Source organism: Podarcis muralis, chromosome 9 (assembly GCF_964188315.1).
Source record: "Podarcis muralis chromosome 9, rPodMur119.hap1.1, whole genome shotgun sequence".
NCBI lineage: Eukaryota > Metazoa > Chordata > Lepidosauria > Squamata > Lacertidae > Podarcis > Podarcis muralis.
The window spans coordinates 22,098,786-22,116,369 of NC_135663.1; the positions used below are offsets into that span (position 1 = coordinate 22,098,786).

The following is a 17,584-nucleotide window of genomic DNA, read 5'->3' on the forward strand; positions in this document are numbered from 1 at the left end:
TGAGATGATGCAAGAATGGAAAGTAGAAGTTCCAAAATGAGGATGCATTCCAGTGATTCATTGTAGGTGTTTCTCATTTAGAAACAGAAGCAAAATGATTTGACTCCCTTTTGACTTCTGGAGCAGATAAAATCCATCCTGGCCCTTTTCCAGCATTCCTCAAGAATTCAGGCTCTTGGAGTTCCTTCCCTTACGATTGATTCCAGCCGACTTCTCTTGCAGAATATCTGTTAGGAGAAGGGGCGAGGAATACAAAGAGAAGGTGGGACTCTCACAAAAACAGCTGTCCAAGGGGAGTGTTGAGACTTGCTTTTACTATCACCATCCTTTGAAAATTCGGGAGGTTCACTCTTCAGGAGGTCTGCCAAGTCCTGTGATGAGGAGCTCCAACTTCCCAGGCTACTCCATTAAAGTCATATCAGGATGTGGTCTTAGAAGTAGGGTGACTTGCCACAGGGATCCTTGTCTGAACCTCTAGAGCAGGAATGGGGGCCAGATTTGTGGGCCAAATGCAGTCCTCCAGGCCTCTTTACCTGGCCTCTAGGCCACACTCTTCCTCAGCTTACACCCTTTACCAGCCCTGCTATACACTGACCTCTGGAATGTGTTGAATGCTCTTACTTGACTTCATGGAGGCTAGAAAGGGGTGCATGTGTATAGGAAGTAGCCTACTGTACAAAGATAAAATCCACATTTATTGCCTCAGACTTTGACCTCTGGCCCTGGCCACCAATGACATTTGCCTCCCTAGAGTTAAACAGGTCCCTCACCCCTTCTAATGTATCCCCACTACCCCACCCTCACCTGTCATAATTTATTCCTTGTACCAGCCTTCTACAATTACGCTTCCCGTGGCAAGCATGACAACACCATCCAGTGAGTGTGATGGGCAGCAAACCTTCCTTGCAATTTTTTGAAGCTGCAGGATCTTCACATCAGCTTCCTACCATTCCCCACCCCATTCTTAGCTTTGAGGTTGGCCTGACCCTTTGCTTCTCTGGGGCACATAAAGGATATTGGGGGCTTCTTGGCTTCTGCTCAATGGCCGTTCTCTTAAGAACTGCTGCCATGTATCTGCTAAAGCCTGCACTGTCCCTGCTGATCTATTTCCTGTGGGAAAGAGAAGTGGGGCAGATTCTCCTTTAGCTGCTGCTCCACATGTAGTAGTTCCATGGCTGTGCAATGGCTGTTGCCTGCACATTCCCCACCTCTTTTCTGTGGGAAGGAGAAGGGGGGAGACATCTTCAGAAGACAAACTGGATAGCTCAGGTGGTTAGAGCGTGGTGCTGATAATGCCAAGGTTGCAGGCTCAGTCTCCAGACAGCTGCATATTCCTGCAGTTGCATGCAGTTGGACTAGATGACTAGATGAATTCCATCTCTACAATTTTATGAAATCTGAGCCCCTTTCCTGAGCAGTGTCCAAAGCTGGAATTCCTCCACTTGGCTTTGCAAGGGCTTCCTTTGCTGTTTGTGGGAAGCACTTGCACCCACCAAGAAGAAACTGGCTGTCACAGTTTTTTGCTTGGATAGCAAAGGGCAGCCCCAAATTGCATGCCCCTGTTGTTTACTCCATGCTTTGGTCCACCCAATTGCAATGCTCCCCTAAGATCCAATGAGATGTATTCCAGAGGAAGCCAAAGTGCTTAGGTGCAGGGTTTAATTATCTATTGCAGAGGTTTTCAAACTTCCTGTTTTCAGGGATTGCTTTCCACACTGATTCATCTGCTGAGGGACCCCTGTGTGCAGGTAGAGGATGCTGCAGACTGATGAGTGTGCTAGGATGCACACTTAGTTCACGTAGGTTGGGCCTCACTGTTTTACCCCATTTGAACTGAGAGTGCACTCGAGAATATGCTGACCACTTCTGTGTGGCAAGGTGATCGTGGCAAGCTTGCTGCCTTTTATGCTGTCTGCCATAACTGTGTTCATTCCTTGATACACTTTCATGGAACCTATGGGCTTCCCAGTACATAGTTTCAGAAAATTAGTGGGCTTCCCAGTACATAGTTTCAGAAAATCAGTCTGAAACTGAAACTTCACAATAAATTTCCATTGGGGCCCATAGCTCATGATGTGCATGTAAAAGTCCAGCTCCTGGAATGCCCAGATAGAGGAGATCCTTTTTCTGAGAGAGAGCTACTGCTAATTAGAGTAAACAGTAGAGAAGGCAAGCAAGAAGTCTCCGACCAGCCCACTTCCTTGCTTTGATTCAAGCTTTGATTCAGAATCTTGCACAATCCTGTGTTGGCTGCTACCCTGGGTTTCTGCTCAAGCCTTATCCCACTGACTTCCCTGGGTCCATCCCTGTAATATCCATCCAACAGGCTGCCAGTGAATCTCACCACTTGCAGCGTGGGTTTCTTCCCTGAACACACTCTGGGACAAGGACGGGATGGGAAATTCCCTTCTCTGAGGAAGTATTAGTATTAGTCAGCACATCTCTGCCTAGAGGGATATGTTGCAATACAACTGTGGCTCTGTAGAGCAAGGAGGAAAGCATTTGGTAATAGGTTTCAGCATACCTAGTCTCCAAATTAAAATCTAGCACGTTGTCCAAGCTCAACCTCTGCGTTCCAAGGTTGTATTAAATTTTCAGGGAGACTGTGTTACATTCCTGAAATTTCCTTTCACCCTGAAGACTCAGCAAAGTATAAACCTACCTAAGCATTCTCCAGAGGCAGTGCGGGACATTTTTAAAAGTTGTCTTGTGTTTTTGTGTGTATGTGTGTGTTTAAGTTATTACAAGTATTTAAATCAAGTTAAAAGTCATGCAATACTGTTGCTGACAGAATTGAATTTAGCACAGCAGTGATCTAAAAATATCAAATAACTAAAACTTACAAATGGTATCAAACTCTGTGCTATTCAGCACTGATTGGGAAATAAAGAAAGCATGCAGGATACAGATGTAGACATGGGCTTACAATGAAAAGCAATGTAAAATAAATGCTGCTGTATTTCATAGTGGGGGCCTTGATTTCTAAACTCCTAATGTTAATTGCTAACCAAATTAAGGCAGCATTCTGCTGGCCAGTCTTTATGATACTCACTGGTGTCCCAATTGGCTGTAAACTAACCTGTTACAGGAAAAGGGTTTTTGCAATTTATAATGCAACTTATATTAGCTGAATGACTTCCACCTAAAAAAATAAGTGAATTGCTTTAAGGTGCCAGGTCATATCTAGCCATTTCTGAGCAATTGCAGTGCCAACAGAAAACGGGTTCAGCTTTGCCAGCTGTAATATAAACTGACCCACCCCAATAATTTTAGCAGCATGAGTCCTAGTCACATTGCGGGGATGAAATAGGAAATTCTTTCAAGGTAGATTTCTCTTGTTGCTGTTCCTTCTGCTCATGCAATGCAGAACGAAATGCAAAAGCTCCAAATTAATTGTGTCTTAACCGCCACACAGGCCGAATTCATACATTATCCATAAATGCCAGTTGAGCTGTTGCAGTTCAACTAATTTCAGCGCTGCTTGGGTACCTTTCTAATAGAAGAGATTGTGTGAGTCGGGCCATCCAGCCTCCATGGCTATTGCCCGTTGTGAACAAATGGAACTTTCATGTTCAAAGGAAGCATAGCTGAGTATGAGATTGCCAAACGGCAAACATGGAATTATTACCATCTTCGTGCCCTGCTTGAAAACTGCCAGGTATCTGCCCGGCTGCTATTGGGGACAGAATGCTAGCGTAGTCATATCTGACTTTGATCCAACAAGACAGCTTTTTACAATTCGATTATTTATTTAATTGCGGCATTTGCATTTGAGTTCTCTGGGTGGCGTGCTTCAAATTGCTAACATTCTGTGTGCATTCACTTTACACACACACACAAGCGTGCACACACACAGCACAGATTAAGCAATAAAATTAAACATAAGACAAGTTTAAATCCTTTAGATGGCCAAAACTTGACAGTCCAATTAAAAAGCCCTTATGGGGCCCCTAAAAAGCCACAAAGAATGGGTCAAAAAGACTTTGCCCGAAACTGATAAGAATGCAAAGGAGGTGCCAGGTGAGCGTCTCTGAGGAAGGCATCTTACAACTAGGATGCTATCACACCAAAAGGCTTCTCCTGTAGCCGCCTGCCAGGTTTCGCTGGCAGGTGAGTCATTGTAAAATGGAAAGGCACCGATCCTGCCCTCCATAAATATGGGAAAGGGAAACAAACCATTTACAGTTGTTTCCTCTTGAAAACTCATGGTTTTGATTTGATTCCTGCTTCATGGGGACGGATTCTACCTCTTGATGCTGACTGCCTAAAGAAAAAGAAGTTTTAAAAGTATTTAGCATGAAGGGTGGTCTGCAATAGGTTTCGCAAAGGAGGTGGTCAGCTTCAAACTAAATCTTAAAATCAGCTGGAGAAACATCAAGGAATTGTTGGGTGTCTCAATAGTTTTTTTTTAACCAGCTTTTTTGCATCCTGAAATAATGGATATATGGGAACTGAGTGCAGTCAGATTGTGGTCACAATACTGAAAGCCAGAGCAGCTGGATTTTGTAATGATTCAATTTACAAACCAAGTGTGTATGGGGTGGGGGGGGGGGTTGTCCCCTTTTACATATCACTTTTTCCCACTGAATCTTGTGGTTTTGAATCACATTCGGTATAAAAATGGCGAAAGCTTCATGTTGAGCCCAAAATTAGTGAATTCCTTGGGGGAGAAACAATTCCTCTGGTACTGTTTAGGAACAGCCGTGAGACTTATAAAACATGTTTCACTCTAAAACCATGATGCATTGAACACTTTGCAAGCCAAAACTGTTTATTATTAAAACTCTGTTTTATTATTATTAAAACTCTCAGTTTACAAAGCTTACAGTGGTTACACATTCATTTCACACAGCTTTGATAACATGCACAAATGTTAGCCACATGTCCAGTAATGAAATAGATTTGAAACAGAATTAGTGAGAGCATATAGCCCTCCAGCTTGTTAGCGGACTCCAATTCCCATCATCCCTGATCCATTGGCCTTGCTGGGGGAGGCTAATGGAAAACGGAGTGCAGCAGCACCAATACAGTTCCCCATGCATGCCATAAATACCTCTTTCCCTATCTGTTTTACATTGTGTAGCTTAATATGTATATTTCTTTCCCCATCCCCCTTTGTTCAACATCAGCGTACTTCACTTAGCAATTATTCATCTTCATAAGGAGCTGGTGAGGAACCTCTTAGAAGTGGTAGCAGATTTGAATGCTGATGATGTGCTCAATGTGAGAAACGACCTTTATCAGGTATGGAAACCATGGGGAAGACGATCCTCTTCTTTAGCATCTTTTGCTCTTACTGATGACTCCATGGAATGTATTGCAAAATTCAGAGAATGTCAAATTTCAATGGATGCACATGAATATCTGCCTGCGTCTTATTTTGGAAAGAGCGAATTAGGTCGATTCGCCTTTAAACACATGCTGAATTCAGTTTCTCCTCCATCCCTACCTGTGGAATGCTTTGACAGACACTGCAGGGAGGCAGTGCTGAGGAGTCAAATGACACGGGTGCCAAAGAGTCTAATGAAAGATCCCTCACTATCTAATCTCTCTGGCTGCTCAACTCATGTGAACCAACCTTTTGTATTCATTGTAAGACAGGGATGAGGAAAATATGTATTTTTGCCCCACCCAACGTGGGTGATGATCAGGGATTATCCTTGTTTTAAGTAAGACAAGGGCGTATTGAACATTGATCAGGTTAATCTGGGGAAATCCTTTTTTCCCCTATTTGTATTGCATTTGTTTGTTACATTTAAAGTCAGCCTTTCTATAAAAAGATGCCCAGGGTGGCTTACAAAGTCCAATAAATAAGTAACACTACAATAAATATCAAAAGGAAAGTGTGTAAGAATCGGGTTAGAGCAAAAAAAATAATTAATTAAAATTGGCAACTAGCTGGGTGGCACTCAACTAAGTTTTACTCAGAGTGTACCCACTGAAATTAATGTTCATGAGTATGTCAGGTTCATTAATTGCAATAGATCTGCTGAGTAAAACTTACTTGAATACCAGCCAATGAAAGTGAAAAATGCAAATTAAAATTCATAGCATATTGTTTTGTGGATGTTTTGCTTGGTACTGGGATGTTTCTTTTTGTAACAGATTCAGTTGCATGAATGGTGTTTATGATTATCACTGCCTTTGGGTGGTTCCTATTTTCTTTTCTTTTTGCAGACTCCCTTGCACTTGGCTGTTATCACAAAGCAGGCAGGAGTGGTGAAGGACTTGCTTAGAGCTGGGGCAGATGTGAGCCTCTTGGACCGGTATGGCAATTCGGTCTTGCATCTAGCAGCGAAGCAAGGAGACGAGAAGGTGTTGAGTATGCTGCTTACCCACAAAGAGACCTCTCTGATGAGAGACCTTCCTAACGGGGAAGGTAGGCACATGACACAGAGCAATTTTGGCTATACGTCTCTCAAACTCTGTAGGATCATGCAGAACATAGCATTTTATCACTCACTTCTTCAGGACAGATGTCTGATTCAGTCCCAGTGTTGTCAATCGACAGATGGGCTGTTGCATCTAAGCACATGCAAATTTCTTCCAGATGCATGTTTTATATACTGTGTCATCGGCGTACATGGTGATTTTCCGAGTTTTGTACATAAACAGCAGCAGCAAACCAAAACTATAACAGGAAGTCAGGCTTCTGCTCTAAAGCAGCTTGCAACCTAAAGTCAACAGTGGAGAAGAGTAACTGCAGGAAGGGAGTGGCAAAATCATCCCACACAAATAACCAGGCAGAAATTGCAGAAAGCCACGTGACACTGCCTCTCATCTTATCTCCCCTGCCCCTATTACTTTTTGATAGAGAAAGCATAAGGGTTTTTTCATTTTAAAAATGTTGCATTCATAGTCCTTGTTTCCAAAAAACATTTATTTATTAAACTTAGAATTGTAGAATTGGAAGGGACCCCAAGGGACTAGTCCAACCCCCAACAATGAAGGAATCTCAGCTAAAGCATCCATGAAAGATGGCCATCCAACCTCTGCTTTAAAACCTCCAAGGAAGGAGAATCCGCCACCTCTCATGGGAGTCTGTTTCACTGTCGAACAGCTGTCAGAAAGTTTTCCCTGATGTTTAGACGGAATCTCCTTTCATGTAACTTGAAGCCATTGATTCGAGTCCTACCCACCAGAGCAGGAGAGAACAAGCTTGTTCTTTCTTCCATGTGACAACTCTTGAGATATTTGAAGATGGCTATCATATCTCCTCTCAGTCCCCTCTTTTCCCGGCTGAACATACCCAACTCCCTCAACCATTCCTCATAAGGCTTGGTTTCCAGACCCTTGATCATTGGTTGCCCTAGTCGCTTGTCACTCAAAGGTCTCCAAGCGACTGGGAGAAAAATATGCAATACTTAATACCATAGGGGGAAAGTGGAGGGGGTGGAATTCTATAATATGTTAATGTTTCATATAACATCCATGGGGGGGGCACCAAGCTGTATAAATAAACAAAGCAATACTCTGACCCACTAATTTAGCAAATAAACAAAACCTCCGCTTCCCCCCTAGTCCATAAAACATGCCCAAAGCAGTTAAATTTGCCATAGAAAACACAAAATAAGCAACAGAACCATATAAAAATTAAGATCCATTAAAAAGTAAAAATACAGTGCTCGCTTCGGCAGCACATATACTAAAAAGTAAAAATACAAGGCAGTTTGAAAACAAAATTTATATTAAAGGTGCAGATTGCAACACAGAGCACCAAAGAAATATGGTTCAAAAAGGCTTGCCTTTCCACCCAGCCAAGTACCATGCTGCCTGATATTGGGAGGGTGCTATTTGAGTCACTGTTATCTGCCATTCCCATTTACAGGTGTCATGGCGTTTCAGCTGAAACTTCAGAGAATGTTCTTTTTATGGGTGTTTGGGGACGTGGAAACACTTGCAAACAGAGCTTAGCTCCAGCCACTTCCCCCAATGACACATGTAGTTTTTAAAACTTAATACCTACATGTTAATAAACTTAAACATGGAGGAGGGGGCTATCGAGGTGATACTAGCCATGATGTCTATGCTCAGCCTCCACAGCAACACCAGTTGCTGGAAATCACAGGAGGGGAGAATGCAAGAGTTCAAATCCTGCTCTCGGGTTTCTTACAGGCATCTGTCCTGCCATTGTGAGAATAGGATGCTGGACTAGATGGACCATTGACCTGATTCAGTAGGCTCTTCTTAGGTTCTTAATATTCACTTATTTTTGCTGTCACTGTACAAAACAAGTTTTAAAAGGAAATGAAACCAGCTGCTATGGTAATCTCGCTTCCAGTGTGGTGTAGTGGTTAAGAGCGGTAGTCTCGTAATCTGGGGAACCGGGTTCGCATCTCCGCTCCTCCACATGCAGCTGCTGGGTGACCTTGGGCCAGTCACACTTCTCTGAAGTCTCTCAGCCCCACTCACCTCACAGAGTGTTTGTTGTGGGGGAGGAAGGGAAAGGAGAATGTTAGCCGCTTTGAGACTCCTGAAGGGGGGTGAAAGGTGGGATATCAAATCCAAACTCTTCTTCTTCTTCCCCCTACTTTTCTGACATGCATCCCAAAACTGTAGGCCTTCTCTTTTCATGAATTACCGCTCCCAAATCATGAGAAGCCCAAACCCAGCCTCCCTTTATTGCCCACGTTTAGCTTTTCTGCAGCTACTTTCCAGAGCTTGAGATCTTGTCGCACTATTCAGCTGCTGTACTGTGCTTCTTTATTGCAGGGCTGGCTGTTATTCACCTAGCCGTGATGGCAAATAGCGTGTCTTGTCTCCGGCTGCTCATTGCTGCTGGTGCTGATGTCAACGCCCAAGAACAGAAATCTGGCAGAACTGCCTTGCACCTGGCTGTCGAACAAGGAAATATATCCTTGGCAGGTTGCCTTCTGCTTGAGGTGAGCTTCGTGGGGGCCAGAACCACTTTGTTTTCCTGGCCAATTTTCCTTGCTTCCCAGGTCAACGTTGGCAATGTGCAGCCCACAGGTCATGCATGGCAATAATGTCACAGAAGCATTTTCTGTCGTCCCAAATGTTCATTGATGGCTGCTCTCCCACCCCTGAACATTGAGCAATTAAAAAAAAACCACCAAGATAATTCTGCTTTTTCGAATGAGACGAATGTAGTATAACTGCATAATTATTTTATACATTTTTAATTAAACAAAAGGTCTCTCTGACCTGTCTTTAAGCTCAAGGTTTGTAGACACGACCCACTGAAAGTTTTCCCTCCTCTGATCTTGGATACTTGCAGTGAAATCCTACATATAGCTACTCAGAAGTCCCATTGAGTTCATCGGTACTTACTCCCTGGTAACTGGGAATAAGATTGCAGCTTTAAATGGATTTGACTGAGGCATTCTAAAGCTATTATTAAGAGCCTGTGGCGGGGCTAAGAAGCCGAACCTTTAGAATACAATAAAGTTTTACAATCTAAAAATTGAGTTTTAGATTCTGTGGTGACCTTTCATTTGTTTACTTATTTTGTTAGCAGTTACTGACATTCACTTTCATCTAGTAAGACATGGAGAGCAATGTATATTCTGATGGGCCTGGGTATTTTGCAATTGAATATCAATTTATATTTATACTGGCCTTTTACCAGTTAAAAACAGTAAAACCTGCATAAATGTGTGGTCATATTTCACCAATAATTTAGTGTTGTATTGGATCTGGAATGGGTGTGTGCATGTATGTATGTATTTATTTTATCTTTATTTTTGCAAAACATTCATTTTTACAGCTTACCATCCAAGGTATTTTTTTGGACCACTCTGTTAAATATTTTTCCACATTATTTATCTTTCCTGTTTAATGTACATTTGTTTAAATAAATGTGAGTAAACACTTCACTCAATATTTAATTATCAGAGTTCATCCGATGCTCTTTTTGTTCGCTTATTCATTTACAAATGGCTTCATTTCGGCTCTAAATTCAGCACTCTTACGTATCATTCTCACACAAGTCCATATACAAAAGTAAATGTTCATCCCAGGTCATGAGGCCTTGGAGGCTCTTTCTTTCAAGCTGGCCCAAAATTGTGTAGAGGCATCAAAGTATGGTCCCAGTGTGCATGTAAGTAACTAAACCAGCATATATTTATTTCTCTTTTTTTAAAGGGTGATGCATTTGTCGACAGCACTACATATGATGGAACAACTCCACTTCACATAGCAGCTGGAAGGGGGTCTACAAAAATGACTGCTCTTCTCAAAGCAGCAGGTAAGAAAATAACATTAAACTCTTCCTGATGCTTTAGTGCTGTGAAATAATTTTTTCCCAGACTCTCCTTGATTATAGCCTTTTTCTCTTAATTTCCCAGGGGTATCTGCAAGTTACATTCAGTGACTGTACAGTCTTTGTACACAAGTAGTAAAGCTATACAGTTGCTGACATGCAATGTAGAGTTTGTGTGCCTGCGTGCACAGTGGTTTGAACTATACAAATGAACAAGTCACACTGTTTCACACAAACTTGCGTAGACAACATGTTCTTGTGCTCAGTGTACTATTAGGCGCTGTGGCCTAAACCACTGAGCCTCTTGGGCTTGCCAGTCAGAAGGTCGGCGGTTCGATTCCCCGCGATGGGATGAGCTCCTGTTGCTCTGTCCCAGCTCCTGCCAACCCAGCAGTTTGAAAGCACACCAGTGCAAGTAGATAAATAGGGAAGGTAAACAGCATTTCCATGCGCTCTGGCACTTGTCATGGTGTCCCATTGCGCCAGAAGCAGTTTAGTCATGCTGGCCACATGACCTGGAAAGCTGTCTGTGGACAAACGCCGGCTTCCTCGGCCTGAAATTGAGATGGGCGCCGCAACCCCAGTTATCTTTGACTGGACTTAACCATCCAGAGGTCCTTTACCTTTACCTTACCTTACCTTTACCTTAGCTTTTATTTATTTATTTATTTATTTATTTATTTATTTGTTTGTTTGTTTGTTTGTTTGTTTGTTTGTTTAAACTGCCTTCATCCAAAGATTACAGGGCAGTTTACAATACTGTATGCACAATGCATACAATAACAACAGACAAAAGCAATACTCCCCCCAACACAATTTATAAGACCATAGATTGTTTAATTAGCCACAGGCCTGGGAGAAAAGGAATGTTTTTGCCTGGTGCCTAAATATATGTAACAAAGGTGCCAGGTGAGTGTCACTGGGGAGAGCTTTCCACAGGTGGGGAGCCACCACAGAAAAAGCCCATTCTCGTGTTGCCATCCTCTAGACCTCTCATATAATGTGTGAGGAAGATTCCTGTCCGCTATGCTGCTTTTCCATCACAGTGTTGAAAGTAAGATTTAATGACTAGCTTTTGTATGTGGAATGTGGTGGGAGTTGCCTCAGGTAGCAAAATGACCCCAGCCAAATCAGTAATTTTCCCTTCCCTCCCAGAAGTTGTTCTCTCAGCAACTCCAAGCCATTGCACTGTAGCAAAGAGGCATCTCATCACCACAAGCATAATACAATATTAATAACTGGTGCATTTGACTGGACTTAGAAACTGTCATGAAGCACTTGAGCTCCCCCTTCTGGAAAAACATTTGTAGCAGCATTGAATAAGTTGCAGGAAAAGGCCCTAAGACATTGTTCTAATCATGTAACACTAAATTCTTAAAACAAAAAAAAAATTCCTTCCGGTAGCACCTTAAAGACCAACTAAGTTAGTTCTTTGTATGAGATACTGAAGAAGTGTGCATGCACATGAAAGCTCATACCAAGAACTAACTTAGTTGGTCTTTAAGGTGCTAATGGAAGGATTTTTTTTTGTTTTGACTATGGCAGACCAACACGGCTACCTATCTGTAAATTCTTAAAGAATGAGAAGTTTTTAAATAAGAGAGGGAAACGGTGAAGAAGAAAACTGAGAATCCTAAACAAAACAAAGACTTCTGTCCAAAAGCATGCATCTTTTTGATAGGCGTGAACCATGCAAAACGAACAAAAAGGTTCATTTTTTACCCAGTCTAGCATTTTAAATCTATCATTCTTGGATCAAAGTAAAGTAGGCTTTATATATGGCAACATTTGGTGAGTGACAGATCTTTCCCATTCTGCATATAGAAGCCAAACAGACTGGCAGTAGTCTTACTTCAACATTGGTGATGCTTAGGCAGGTCAGATTAGGGGGCCTAGGGCAGGCAGTGTGGGGGCATAGATCAGGAGGGACAACCAGAGGCTGCTACTGCCGCCCACCACCCCACATCAAGCCGCCCAAAGCGGTCGCCTCATAATGTTAGGGCTGGCCCTACACACCGGAATTCCGTTTGTGTATTTACTTGACTGAATATTAGAGTAGAAGGGTTTACTGATGTGAAGGTGTGATACTCTTTCACCATGGTGCTTTGCTTCACCTCGCAGGTGCAGATCCCCACATTGAGAACTTTGAACCATTGTTTGAACAAGATGATGTGAAAGACAAAGATGGTGAAGATGAAGGGGTCATACCTGGAACAACACCTTTGGACATGGCAACTAGCTGGGAGGCAAGTGGTTAGGATGAAGGCATCTCAACAGCCAGTACATCTTTCATTTAAGGCCTGATTGAGAATATGGACCAGACCCTTTTTCCAATCTGTGTACAGGAATGTGGGAAGAACTAGTCTTCAGTATTAAAAACTACAAGAATACCCATATATATATTGCAGTTTGGGGTGACAATCAAAGATGCAGCAGTTGACTTGGTTGCAGCTGCAATTTGATTTACATTTAAAAAATAATTCTCCTTTCTTTAAAGTATGGCTGAGCAGAAGCAGAAGGGCTTTTTTGTGACAGTACTCACCTGTACAGAGTACTGGCACCACTTTACTTTAAAAATGGAAGCAGTCACTTCCAATTTTTTCTTTGCAGTTATGCTGGAGGAGGTAGGGAAAGTGTGACCTTCCTCCAGCACTAAAATACAGATATGCATTATGCTACCAGCTGACCACTTGAAGACTATGAATGCCAGACTTGAAACTTAAATGTACAGGATGCAGCTGGATGCTTTCGCTTTGCGTTTGCACTAATTAGCTAACTGTTCTTCCTAACAGGTGTACGATATCTTGAATGGTAAACCCTCCAAATCAAAGATAGCTTCCGAAGATCTATTGACACAAGGTAAGGGTGTGTATAAGCGGTGGGGGGAACGGGACTGGCTGAGATTTCTTTCTTCTCCAGCTTAGCTTGATTGTTCAGTATTATTTTGCAGCAGGTTTGCTGTAGGGCACTTATTGTTCTTTGCTAAAAGCACACTTGAGATCTGAATTGTACAGTCTGACCTAGGAGGCAGCACTTTTTGCCTTCAGCCATCTCAAGGTTTCTTAAACAACACTGTCTATTCTCCCTGGAAACCTCTCTCAGAACAGCCATGTGATGCCTCCTCTCTCTCATCCATCAAATCCTTATAAAAACCCTTTCCTGTGCAGCCTTTGCCTTAGACTGCAATTCTAAATGCACTTACCTGGGAGTAAGTGTACAGTATTTCACTCTTCACCACCTACATTTTATTTCTCAGCTGAAACAAAGACTACCAGAGCATCCTAACTATGGAAGCTAATGTAACCTACACTGACTTAAATTACCCCTAATTCATACTCTGTTTTGGAGGAAGCCTGATACACATAAACACACACACCATTACCCAAGAAGCTTGGTTTCCCCTCCCCAACTCCTTGTCAGAATTTTAGTCAGGAAGCTCTTCAGGTCAGAGATGTTTCTCTTTTGCTATCACTCTGTAAAGTTCCATATTTGATAGTGGATGTGCAATGTTTGACTGATAATCAGAGTAATCCATTTTAATAGACTAAAAAGAAAGTGATCTCAATTAATTAGGCAGCAGTGTTTTCAAAAATATTTATTAATAATACAAATACATTTTTAAAAAGTAAGTGCATGTCATCTAAAAACAAAGCATTGTTCCTGTTTCAGGACTAATTTTTATCCACTTGAAAACTTCTATAATCTACAGTTGCTCAACTCATTGCAATTCTATGCATGTTTACTTTAGAAGTAACTCGTGTCAATTGGGTTTAGGATTGCAACCTAACATTACTTTTGTCATGCGACAGTCCTAGTTATATTGATGAAAGCATCTTTTTATAGCGCCTTTCCCAGTGAAAAAATGGTTTCATTTCAGCAGCTAAGAGATTTTGCACATCCAAACTCAGCTCCTTAGCTTTTGTCCCATCCAGTCCCTGGCAAGAGAAAGAGCTCCTTGGCAGCAACCTGTTCAAATTAATTTACTCCCCATATCTCGGTCAGGTAGTGGACAAAGGGCACTAGATCACTGTGAACAGATGCTGAATTTTAACACACCTTGAAACTTTAAAAAAGCATTGTCCTATTGAAGTGTTATACTTGTGCTGTCTCATAAATAAAGACGGGTTATGATCAGCATATGGTCTCACTCTACCCACAGTGGGAATATTATTGCTGTGTTTAGTTCATGGGTAGGCAAACTAAGGCCCGGGGGCTGAATCCCGCCCAATCACCTTCTAAATCTGGCCCACGGACGGTCTGGGATTCAGCGTGTTTTTACATGAGTAGAATGTGTCCTTTTGTTTAAAATGTGTCTCTGGGTTATTTGTGGGGCATAGGAATTCATTTTTTCCCTTCAAAATATAGTCTAGCCCCCCACAAGGTCTGAGGGACAGTGTACTGGCCCCCTGCTGAAAAGGTTTGCTGACCCCTGGTTTAGTTGAAACAGACTAACATGCCTGGAAGGAAAAAGGAGGCTCACATCCAGCATTCAAATTTGCACTGGAGACTTTGGGAGGGCCAAGTTCCTGCTCAGTTTTGGCTGTAGTCAACAGTGTGCTTTTACACACTGCTGTATTTAATACGAGCATTTGCTTCCGCTTGAGGAGCAAGGGTTGAAGTATAGCTAAAGGTAAAGGGCAAAGGGAACCCTGACCATTAGGTCCAGTCGTGACCGACTCTGGGGTTGCGGCGCTCATCTCGCTTTATTGGCTGAGGGAGCCGGCATACAGCTTCCCGGGTCATGTGGCCAGCATGACTAAGCCGCTTCTGGCGAACCAGAACAACGCACGGAAATGCCGTTTCCCTTCCCGCCGGAGCAGTACCTATTTATCTACTTGCACTCTGACGTGCTTTCGAACTGCTAGGTGGGCAGGAGCAGGGACCGGGCAACGGGAGCTCAACCCCTCACGGGGATTTGAACCGCCAACCTTCAGATCGGCAAGTCCTAGGCTCTGTGGTTTAACCCACAGCACCACCTGCGTCCCTTGAAGTATAGCTAGTGGTGAGTAAATTCACATTCGGTTTTGTTTTTCACCTTCTTCCAGGAAACATGAAAGAGCTGAAGGAGGATGTCAAGTTACAGCTTTACAAGTTACTTGAAGTGCCTGATCTGAACAAAAACTGGTCCATGCTGGCGCAGAAGCTTGGCCTAGGGATACTTAACAATGCCTTCCGGTTGAGCCCCTCTCCGTCAAAAACCCTGCTTGATAATTATGAGGTAACTCGAATAACGTGCCAGCCCAATGGCCCCTTTAGCCTTGCATCCTGTCTTTAATGTCTATAAGCACCTGCCTAGTAAGATCCCTCAATAATTCCTTGTCACAACGACCCTGAGGGCGCCTGTGCCTATGATGATGTTTCTATTGATTATAGAACAGGAGACAGCCTATCATTTGCACATGGCGAGTTAGTCATTCCAGTGAACTTAACAAGAGGCCTGCAAATGCACAAGTTCTGTGCATTTATCGGTGTGCATATTGGGCTTGGACTGGGGAATTTGGGACCTGTTGATCATTTCCAACCATATGATGTTAAGAATACCCCATTGCAGGAGCATGTTTGACCCTTTTAAGGCTGCTGCATTATTTAAAAACTCACTGTAAGGTGAGAGATTCTCTCAGTGTTAATCGCAGAAAAAGTTTGTGTAGTCGTGCCATGCGCATGGCAAGAAGCAATCATATAGGTTTTTCATCTGTAAATTAAACAATGCTCTCCAACTATTACATATTTTATTCTGCCACGTGGCTGCATGTTTATAAGAATTCTAGGGATATCTCATGTTTGTTTCTGGGCCCAATTGAAGTGGTTCACGTTAAAGAGTTTACTACAGGCTCCCTTGGGTCAGACTGGCAGAAAAAAGCCCCGTGTTAGTTCCAGCACCCTCAGAAGCTGTGGGGTGGCAGCCCCTAAAGCTAGGCTGTGGGATGTTACTGGCACCATCATTGTAGTTTTTGTCACATGCTAATGATGCACCTTGACTTTGACACCTGAAATATATCTATTTTAGGACCCACCCTATTCTTTTGATGGTGAATTATTTTAACTGATTTTAATATCTTTTTACATTGTTGTAACCTACCCCAGGACCTTATTATTACCACCTGCCTAATAATAATAATAATAATAATAATATACTCACCTTCAGTCAATAAGTGTTGATATTCCTGTTCTTTGAAGGAAAACCAAAGCCAACTGTCAAGTTACCTACCGTGAAGTTTTTTTATAGATCTGCACTTGCATAGAAAGCTAATGATCCTCTTTTAATTGGGTGGAAAGCCTGCCCCAGTTTGTTTACCTTTTTTTAAATATCTATGCAGGTTTCTGGTGGCACTGTAAGGGAGCTGGTTGATGCCTTGATAGAAATGGATTGTACAGAGGCTGCAGAAATAATTCAGAACTCATTATCCATCTCATCGAGCCAGTCCTGCAAAGAGCAGGCAAAGGATGCAAGACCTCCATTATGCGAATCGCCTTCCCCTCCCATGATAGCACAAACAGGTAAACTGCTCTATGCCAATCAATGCTCCTGCAATAAAACAAACATTTTGCAGCTCCACCCCACCCCACCCCTGTGGCAGAGATGGTAATAAGGACAGAACAATGAGGTGTCTAGATGGTTTGATTTGCATGTGACAAACCTAGATTCAAATCCTTTCGCAGCTGCTGAGCCTACTGGGTGAGGTTAGGAATTCCCTAACTCTTGTAGGGTTCTTCTTAGCCTAAAACACTGCTGTGAAGTTCCTGACACAAATATCCATTCAGCTGCAGCACTAGTCAGCTCCTGAGTTGATGCGTCTCAAAGAGTATTCAGACTAGGTGTCCTTGACAAATTCCCATAAATTTCAGTGCAAACTTACTTGATGCACACTTCCAGACTAACGTTGTCGATCAGAACATATATTTATTCCTTTATGTTTCACACTACTCTGAGCCCACAACTGTATTGCAAAATTTAAAGAAACCTACCAAAATGTGTTTTAAAAACTGTTGGTTTGGAATAAAACACATTTTGAATTGTATACATGGAGATCAAATACATATTTGAATAGATATTTTGTAATAACCTATGTATTGAAAAACAGTATTAATGGGATGCAGAAGACAGTTAGGAATGAAAACATGCAGAACTGACATGGATGAGGAATGGGTTTATCTATATTTTAGTTCTCTGCATTTAAAGGTTTTGGAAGGGAAGTGCCATGAATTAAGACTGAGGGCACACCTTGTTGAAGTTAAGCAGGTTTGTTGGGTTAGTGATGATGTGGGGAACCTTTCACACTCCAGGTTTTCCTGGACAATAGCTCCCACCATCCTTGGCCATTGGCCATGCTTGCTGGGGCTGATGGGAGCTGTCATTCGCCA

The 17,584-nt window shown here is 42.4% G+C and overlaps 1 protein-coding gene across 2 annotated transcripts in view; it reads left to right on the forward strand.

Moving 5' to 3' along the window:
* NFKB1 (nuclear factor kappa B subunit 1) overlaps positions 1-17,584 on the forward strand; it is a 68,560-nt gene that overhangs the window by 48,795 nt on the left and 2,181 nt on the right. For both annotated transcript variants that reach the window (XM_028743625.2, XM_028743623.2), the window contains exons 16-23: positions 5,130-5,244; positions 6,178-6,379; positions 8,713-8,882; positions 10,105-10,207; positions 12,344-12,468; positions 13,015-13,081; positions 15,268-15,440; positions 16,540-16,720. In XM_028743625.2, the coding sequence (XP_028599458.2) occupies positions 5,130-5,244; positions 6,178-6,379; positions 8,713-8,882; positions 10,105-10,207; positions 12,344-12,468; positions 13,015-13,081; positions 15,268-15,440; positions 16,540-16,720 (1,136 nt within the window). The remainder of the gene's footprint in view (positions 1-5,129; positions 5,245-6,177; positions 6,380-8,712; positions 8,883-10,104; positions 10,208-12,343; positions 12,469-13,014; positions 13,082-15,267; positions 15,441-16,539; positions 16,721-17,584) is intronic.